Source organism: Haplochromis burtoni, unplaced genomic scaffold (genome assembly GCF_018398535.1).
Source record: "Haplochromis burtoni strain Fernald_Lab_line unplaced genomic scaffold, NCSU_Asbu1 Contig_222, whole genome shotgun sequence".
In the NCBI taxonomy this organism is placed as follows: Eukaryota; Metazoa; Chordata; class Actinopteri; order Cichliformes; family Cichlidae; genus Haplochromis; species Haplochromis burtoni.
This window is the reverse complement of record NW_024582583.1, coordinates 559,595-568,890: the sequence shown is the minus strand read 5'-3', so window position 1 is coordinate 568,890 and position 9,296 is coordinate 559,595. Positions and strand designations below refer to the sequence as shown.

Genomic DNA, 9,296 nt, shown 5'->3' with positions numbered 1-9,296 from the left:
GCGATGGTCAATTTGGTAAAGTAAATCCGTTGGGCATCTTTCTTTGCCTTTAGACAACAATTCTGATGGCAAAAGAGCCAAACGGGACAGGCAAAAAAAAAAAAAAAAAAAAAAAAAAAAAAAAAAAACAAACGGAAATACTGAACGAGGGATCACTGCTTCTATTCTGACATCTAGATTTAACCCAGAACAGAGACTCGCCAGCTGCTGAAAGACAAATGCTGCAGGATGGTCTGACCACTGAGAAAGCCCTCCGAGCAAACACTGGATTTGGAGGTCGTAATCTAGATCAGCTAAAATGGTGAACATTAGAAAAAGCATTTGTTTCCTGCGTCTCTGCTTTTAAGAACTTTAAAGGCTGCTGTGGTCGTGTTGTTGGTGGTTATCGTTTCGGTGCGTGCTGACCGCTCAAACGCTCCTCCGTCACGTCTCGCTGTTTCTCCAGGATGTCAGGGATGCTCAGGAAGGCCACGCCCACATCCTCACACTCCCTCTCCTGCTCCTCTTCCTCTGGAGGCTCGCTCACCACTGTGAACCGGATTCTGTTGGGAAAGGACGGTCCCGTTAGCATAGCCTGCCAGCACCTGGACGCCAGCACCTGGACTCTGGCTGTTCTACAGGGTGGGCCATTTATATGGATACACCGTAATAACATGGGAATGGTTGGTGATATTAAAGTCCTGTTTGTGGCACATTAGTATATGTGAGGGGGCAAACTCCTCAAGATGGGTGGTGACCATGGTGGCCATTTAGAAGTCGGCCATCTTGGATACAACTTTTGTTTTTTCAATAGGAAGAGGGCCATGTGACACATCAAACTTATTGGTAATGTCACAAGAAAAACAATGGTGTGCTTGGTTTCAACGTAACTTTATTCTTTCATGAGTTATTTACAAGTTTCTCTTTGTTCACAGCCATTGACATGTTGAAGAGGTTAACACGTGAGGAGCGGATCGAAATTGTGTTGATATCTGGTGAACGCAGTAACCGGGTCATTGCAGCAGATTTCAATGCAAGACACCCTACGAGACCACCCATCTCCCATGCTACAGTTAGCAAACTGCTTGCTAAGTTTCGTGAAACTGGTTCAGTGTTGGATTTGCCAAAATGTGGACGCAAGAAAACTGTCACTAATGAAGAAACATCAGTGGCTGTCCTAGCTTCATTCAGCAAGAGCCCACAGCGTAGCACTCGCCGCATGTCACTGGAGAGTGGCATTAGTCGAACATCCCTTCGGCGGATATTAGCTACTCACAAATGGCACCCTTACAAACTCCAGCTACTGCAGCATCTCAACGAGGATGACCCAGATCGCACAGAATTTGCAGAATGGGCAAAACAAAAATTGGAACAGGACCCTCAGTTCACGCAGAAGATTTTGTTCAGTGATGAGGCAAACTTTTATGTGAATGGTGAAGTTAACAAACAAAACCACCGCTATTGGTCTGACACTAACCCACATTGGATGGATCCCTCCAAGACTGTTGGAACAACAAAAGTGATGGTTTGGTGTGGTATATGGGGTACAACGATAGTGGGTCCATTCTTCATCAATGGAAACCTCAAGGCCACTGGATATTTGAAATTGCTACATGATGATGTGTTTCCCTCTTTATGCACTGAAGCTGGCACGTTCCCTGAGTTTTTCCAGCAAGATGGTGCACCACCACATTATGGGTGCCAGGTCCGAGCATTCCTAGATGAACAGTTTCCTGGAAAGTGGATTGGTCGTCGTGGGCCAGTTGAATGGCCCCCAAGGTCTCCCGATCTGACCCCCTTAGACTTTTATCTTTGGGGTCATCTGAAGGCAATTGTCTATGGTGTGAAGATACGAGATGTGCAGCACCTGAAACTACGGATACTGGATGCCTGTGCTGGCATTTCTCCTGGGTGTTGCTATCAGTGTGTGAAGAGTGGGAGAAGAGGGTTGCATTGACAATCCAACACAATGGGCAGCACATTGAACACATTTTATAAGTGGTCAGAAACTTGTAAATAACTCATGAAAGAATAAAGTTACGTTGAAACCAAGCACACCATTGTTTTTCTTGTGACATTACCAATAAGTCTGATGTGTCACATGGCCCTCTTCCTATTGAAAAAACAAAAGTTGTATCCAAGATGGCCGACTTCTAAATGGCCACCATGGTCACCACCCATCTTGAGGAGTTTGCCCCCTCACATATACTAATGTGCCACAAACAGGACTTTAATATCACCAACCATTCCCATGTTATTACGGTGTATCCATATAAATGGCCCACCCTGTAGATAGTAATTTAAATGGTATTGCTATTATAGCGCTTTTCAACGCTAGCACCAAAGCGCTTTACACACCAGTCATCCACCCATTCACACACTGGTGGAGGCAGCTACAGTTGTAGCCACAGCTGCCCTGGGGCAGACTGACAGAAGCCAGGCTGCCATATCGCGCCATCGGCCCCTCTGGCCAACACCAGTAGGTGAAGTGTCTTGCCCAAGGACACAACGACGAGACTGTCCGAGCCGGGGCTCGAACCGGCAACCTTCGATTACAAGACGAACTCCCAACTCTTGAGCCACGATCGGCCTGTAGATCAGGTGACTGCTTTACAGCAGCTGTTTGTGACCTATTACAAAGAGCCTGGACACCAACACTGGGGCTCTAACACCTGGCAGCAGCCAATCACAGCAGAGCATGACGGACGCTGTCTGCAGTCAGAAGAAGAAGCAGCTGCTCTGAGTCTGTGTTCAGTGAACTCCTCCCCCTCCTCACCTCTCCATGTGAGGATTTCGTCCCTGCAGGACTCCCCTCAGCAGGTGCCTCCTCGCCGCGTTCCTCTCAGCGTCCACGGGGATGACTGTGGACAGACAGTGAGGTCACAAACTGAGAGCAGAAGCCGTTGCCGTGATTGGTGCAGTGTCTGAGCGCACCTGTGCAGGTGTGTACCTTTGCTGTAGTTGTAGTTGATGCTGCGGCCCAGTGGCGGTTTGGGCAGAGACAGCGGCGTTTCCTCCGTGGGCAGGTCCAGAAAGGAGTACTCGACGAAGAGCCGCACCACGCTGCTGTCCCGTGCCACCTGAGACTCCGCCCTCAGGCTTAGACACACAATCTCCACCCGCACTCGCTCCGATACCTGAGGAGGGCGGGGCGAGGTTATTTAACCACAGGATGGTTACATCATCTATGAGTGTTAATCATCCATGATGCAGATATTCTTATGATCAATACGACAGGAAGTGAAAACAGGAAGTGAACGGCGGCAAGAAAACAGCTTTATAATTATGTTACACATGCACGCACACACAGACACACGCACACACAGTCAAACACACACACAACACACAACACACACACACACACACACACACACACACACACACACAGACACACACACACACACACACACACAGACACAGACACACACAGACACACCGACCACACACACAGACACAGCACACACACACACACACAACACACACAGCACACACACACACACACACACAACACAACACAACACACCAACACACACACACACACACACACACACACACACACACACACACAACACACACACACACACACACACACACACAACACAGACACACACACACACACACACACACACACACACACACACACAGCACACACACACACACAGACACACACACACACACACAGACACACACACACACGCACACACACACGCGCGCTCCTCCTCGTCACCTTCCTCGCCGTGGCCGTTCCGGGCACGATGCAGTCATCGCTGTCAGACTGAGCCTCTGCAGCTGCTGGGACGTCCTCCACATCTGGGACAGGAAGAAGAAGAAACCAGCGTCGACACTTTTGCTCTTTTCACCGTTTAAACCACAAATTTGTCACAATTCTTCTCACGTTTTGTTTGTTTGATGTTTTTCTCTGTAAACTTGTTTTTAGATAAGTTCTGAGTTTTTGCACTTTAAACTATTTCAGCTTTAAATTTGAATTATTTTCTTGAGTTTATATTTGATCAGTTTTTAACTTTTATTTTTTTCGTTTATAGTTTTCAGTCATGATTTCAGTGACGATGTCATAATTAGCACATTTTCTAATGATTCTCCGTTTTTATTGGTGTGGATGAGCTTCAGTGTGGGACACGTCACACATTTAACAAGAGGCAGAAAATGTTGTGCATGTTTCAAACACAATGATCGACTGTGGGCGAGTCCCATAGTTGATACGGACCTTCGATGATTTCCTCAGAGATTTCAGAGTCATCAGAGTACGACGCAGCGCTCCCTGTGACCAGCTGTCCTTCAGAGATGTCAGACTCTCTTTCATCGTCCTCTTCCTCTCCGGCACCTTTGGACAAAACCTGAAAAAAGGTGGGGGACAGGTGAGGACAGGTAGGGAATGCAGGTAAACCATTAATTATTGATTCCTTATAAGGTCAAACCTGTTTTTAACGAGTGTTGGGGTGATGGTTTCTACCTGGAGTGTGTGTGTGCAGGTTACCTGTACAGGTGCTGCAGGTAGAGTCTCCGCCTCCCGGGCCGCTGAGCTCGACGCGTCCAGCTGAAAGAAGGAAAAACAGAAAAACATCAAACTCCACGTGTTGTTTTATCCGATCTCCACCTGATCCCTGAATGCACCTGCTGAGCTGCAGGTAAACTCCTCCCTCTCTGATCACCTGACAGAGGCAGTGCCTCTCACCTGTTGGTTGGCGGCCGTCCCTTCTACAAACGTGACTTTTTTGGCAGGTGGCGTTCCCTTCACCTGAGTCTTCAGTCTTGGTTTGGGCAGCGGGGCCTGAAGGGGGAAGCATCCAGAGAGGTGAGGGAAGAGCACACCTGGACCGAGTCACAGGTGAACATCTGCTGAAGCCACAGGAAGGCCACAGCCTTCAGGAGGAACAGGCTCCTCAGGGAATTATGGGAATCGCTCGATTGTTGTGTTTAAATTCGCAGAAAAGGAGAAAAAAATCGAAAACATTTTCAGGCCATTATTAAATTTATCATTTATGTTTGGGTCATCTGGATGACCTGACCTGAGATTCGGCGCGATAGCGGCGGGCCTCCTTGCCCTCCGGCTGTTGTTTGGCCTCTGATGCTTCCTCCACAGGAGTAAACCTGGGCTCGTCCTCCATGGCGTCCACCGGGTGGATGTAGGAGACCTTCCACTTCAGAGTCACTTCGATGTTCCCGGCGGGGAGTCCAGAGGGATCGGCCAGCGAAAACACACCTGAGGGAGCAGAGCAGGTTACACGTGCTCACTCACACCTCATCGAGCTGATCCTGAAACATTTCCTCAGACAGCAGCAGTGTGAGGCGTTTGGTTAACTTTAGATTTAAGAAGTTTAAACCATTAAAACACTTTTCGATGTTTTATCGACTCAAACAGAAGCCTGGAGCCTTCATCAGGAGCTAAAAATAAAAACATTTCCTGTCCAGTTTATTTAAAACCAGTGTAAAGTGTGTATGTCCATGTTCAGGTAATGACGGTGAAAAAGAACCCCATTTTAACAGGTCACGCTGCAGCTGAACACTGAAGCTGCACCTGCAGGCGAACAGTGTGCTACAAACACCTGACTCACCTGTGAGGCTCTCGTCGTGGGTCAGCGTCCTCAGAGGGACTCGGGCCTTCCCCAGGTACGTGTCCATCTGCTTCTCTTTGTAGTCGAACACGTAGAACTGAAGGAGCTCCGACTTCAGGTACCGGTCCAGGTCCGCATCCATCGAGACGGAGTACGACCTGAGGTCATGGAAGTCGGGGTCCTGGCGGTTGTGAACGGTGGCGGTGGGATGGTCGGGGAAGTGAAAGAACTTGTAGACGACATAGGGGCTCGGCTGCCAGGAGTCTCGCGGCTGAAGGCCGGAGCAGCGGCGGACGGTGATGAAGAGCTCGTTCCAGTCGCCGGTCGTTGGCGGAGGCTGAGGAGAAACAACACGAGTGAGAACCTTCACCTGCTCAGGTGTGTGTACACCGTGGGTGTATCCTCCTGCTCGTGTATCTGAGTGATGACGGGTGATGATGAAGCTCACCGCCTTCATCTTCTCTCGGTACAGTCGCAGCGTCTCCGTCATGGGCACCCTCAGCCTGAGCCAGAACTCCAAGGAGCCGAAGCAGCGCGCCTCATCACGCGACCCTGAAAGAGGTTTGCACACGAACGTTCATCTGACGACGCGTTTTCATCAAGCATCACCGACAGTCGCCGAGTCTACCGTCATCGTCAAGTACAGCCGCCAGCCCACAGACCGCGTGGATCCGGCCGTCACTGAGCTGGCTCGCGGGTCACACGGCCCCTCATGACACACGGGAAGGTAAATATCCAGGTTGTGTCCTCGGCCCTACTCTCACCTTGTACATATTTGAGCTTAGAGCGGACATGAGGCGCTCCCCTTATAAAGGCTAATTTACATTAGATGTAACGTCATGTGGTTGGTTGCAGCTAACAGACTCACATTAGTTTATGTTAAGTCTGCTAGCCACAACCAACCAAACTCATGACGTCATGTTCCGTACTGACAGCAGATGGCGCTAAACATCTTTTTAAAGAAGCGTCTCTTCTTCCTCAGACCTCCACCTCCCTCTGAAGGTGGAGGAACAGCACCGGGATAGACGAGCTCTCCAAAGAGCGGTGCGCTCTGCTGGATGCACCGCTCGCTCAGAGCTCCCTGCAGTGTGTCCACACCGAGTGGTGCTGGACTGGACTCTCTACACTGCTCATGCACTTAATAACAAAATAATGTACTTTAGTGATGCACCCGGTAACGGTTTTTCACTGCTCGCTGTCGGTCTGCACCTGTTCAGTGTTGTTCTTGTGTCTGTGTGTGTCTGTGTGTGTGACAAATGAAACATGGACTCTGTCAGTGAGCCTGAGCCTTTACACGAGCAGCTCTTTGGCTGTCTGTCAGTCTGTGCTTATGTCAGTCTCTCCCTCCCCCCACAGACCAATGACTCACCGACGAGCGCCACGCTGCCGTGAACCTTCCCGTCCTGTTCCAGCAGCTGCTGCAGACGAAGCTCGCCGGCTGCCAGCGTCCTCCAGTCCAGACCGAGCGCTTCGTGCAGCTCCACCCTCACCGCGCCCCGGTGGAGGTAGTCGAGGAAGCGTTCGTCCACGCTAACCACGTACTCAGAAGTAAAGTTGTATTTCGGACTGCGGCCCGTCACCACCGGTGTGGCGTGCAGCTCGAACACGTAGAAGGCGTACGTACAGAAGGTGGCGGGCTCAGCTTCGCCCAGCATCTGCAGGGCAGAGCCAGACAGCGTGACGCCTACTATCTGAAGCTCCAGCAGGTTTTCTCCACTCTCCAGGTGAAGCGCTTCACCAGATTCGTCGTCCTCGGCTGTGGCGTCCGCTTTGACGCTGTAGGTTTTGGTCCCGTAGGCGATGTCTCTGAGCTGAGCTGCGGAGCAGAGAAACCTCATCATCAACGGTTCATTTATTCTTTAAACTGAACATCAGCAGGAGAACTGGATGGATGCTTGGGTGGGCGGGAACCTTCCAGTTTCCTGATCTTCGTTGCCCTGGCGTCCAGCAGCTGAGCCTGGCGTTCTAGCTTCTGCTCGTACTCGAGTTTGTCGGCGTCCATCTTGCGTAGCGCGGCGTCCAGCTCGGCCTGCGGCCACAAGAAGGGAAATAGATTCTGCTCAGCACAACAAACGTGATCAGGTTCCACTCTGACCCCTCCCCTTGCTGCTTTACATACAGTAAGAATAAAAGTGGGCGGGTGTGTTTGCTCCACCTTGTAGCCTTGGCTGATCCGGCTCTCCGTGCTCAGGAGGCTGCGAGTCTTTTCCAGCTCCTGGATGGTTTCGGCGTGAGCGGCTCGCAGCTCCTTAATGGCGTTTTCCATGCTGGTGCCGCCCGTTTCCTCCTCCGCCTCCCTCAGGAAGTCCAGATCTCCACTCCTCTGGGATTTACGTGTCTGATAGACGATGATGTTACAGACAAAAGGCGAGACGTGAGACTGAATCTGGGCTGTGTATGATCGCAGTAACGACGGCAGCGGCGTGTGACGGGCACTCACTTTGACGAGCAGCAGCGCCTCGGTGAGTTCGGCCACGTCGTAGTCGCTCCCCTGTGAAGAGCACGGTGATGTCACACACACCAAACCTGCAGCAGGCGAGAGGATTTGATTCATCTGCTCACCCGACTGTAAAACTCGAGCTGCTCGTTCAGTTCCTCCAGCTGCTGCTTCTGCTGCAGGAACTGCACCTCCAGCTTCTGATTTGCTTCTTTCAGCTTCTCGTTTGTGTCTGAAAAACAATCAGAGGGAGGAAATTGGTCGCCACATTCACCCTCGGCGCTCTCACGGGACACGGAGCGGTCTTACTGGGCAGGTAGGGGGCGTACGTGTACCTCTCTCGGCCTTGACTTTGTCGAGGATCTCGTTTTTGTCGACGAGGTCGGCCTTGAGCGCCGTCTCCAGCTGAGAGATCTGAAGCTTCAGCCGCTGCTCCTGAAGCTGCCATTTCTCCTGCTGAGAGACGTCAAAGGCGCTGCAACGAAAGGAGGAGGTGACGGAGGTCAACCTGGGCCAGGTAAGACTGAAACGTTCATGGACAAACGGCCCTCACAGCACCGCGGTGTGTCTTCGCCTCCTTCTGCTCACCTGTTCAGCAGCTTCTCGTTGCTGTCCTTCAGCAGGTCTCTGTCCTGCTCCAGCTCGCCGATCCTCTCCTGCAGCTGAACGCACACACAGGCAGGTGAGCCACCACACCTGCACAGCAGCACACCCCTACAGCGGACTCGGGCTCACCTGCTCCATCCTCGTCCTGGAGACGCTGGCACTCTGCAGCTGCTTCTCCAGCTCCAAGCGCTTCAGCCGCTCGTTTTTCAGATCCGCCGACAGCTCGTCCACCTTCGCCATCGCCGCTTCATGACTGAGCTTAAGCGTCTGCTGACTCTGCAAAACAAACGCCGCCGCTGTTAGCTCGCTCTGTGTACACACCTGACACCTGGTCTTGTTGATCTCGTCAGGCCAGCTGTGTCTGCAGATGTGTGTCAGTGCCATAAGGTGGAATTATAAACGGGAGGTTAGTCACATGATCTTTGAGCTCATCATATCCAGCTCTGGTGTTTCGTCCCTACTCATCTGCATGATTCACAGTTTAAAACAATGCTGTGCACTGAATCAAGCCCCTCCCCTCTTAAGAAATCTTTCTCCTGATTGGCTGCAGAGGGATTTGATTGCGCTTGAAGTCACAGCGTTGCATAGAAAAGTGCGATAATTTGTTCTCTCACAGACAGAGAAGATCAGTAGTGATTACTGGATGTTGATCTTGGTGCTGCAGGGTTTCAGGTGGAGGAGGAAGAGGAGGAGGCCGGGAA

At 51.1% G+C, this 9,296-nt stretch overlaps 1 protein-coding gene across 1 annotated transcript; it reads right to left on the bottom strand.

Moving 5' to 3' along the window:
- Positions 1-405: 405 nt before the first annotated feature.
- LOC102306755 (protein fantom) lies at positions 406-8,791 on the bottom strand (the record flags this gene model as incomplete). The annotated part of the gene is given in 17 exon segments (XM_042226684.1): positions 406-542; positions 2,756-2,840; positions 2,930-3,116; positions 3,707-3,789; positions 4,205-4,334; positions 4,475-4,534; positions 4,673-4,768; positions 5,007-5,200; positions 5,553-5,889; positions 6,001-6,104; positions 6,922-7,368; positions 7,464-7,581; positions 7,708-7,890; positions 7,993-8,221; positions 8,325-8,464; positions 8,578-8,651; positions 8,725-8,791. Coding segments are annotated over 15 exon segments (2,503 nt in total), but the record flags the coding sequence as incomplete, so codon positions are not given.
- Positions 8,792-9,296: the final 505 nt, after the last annotated feature.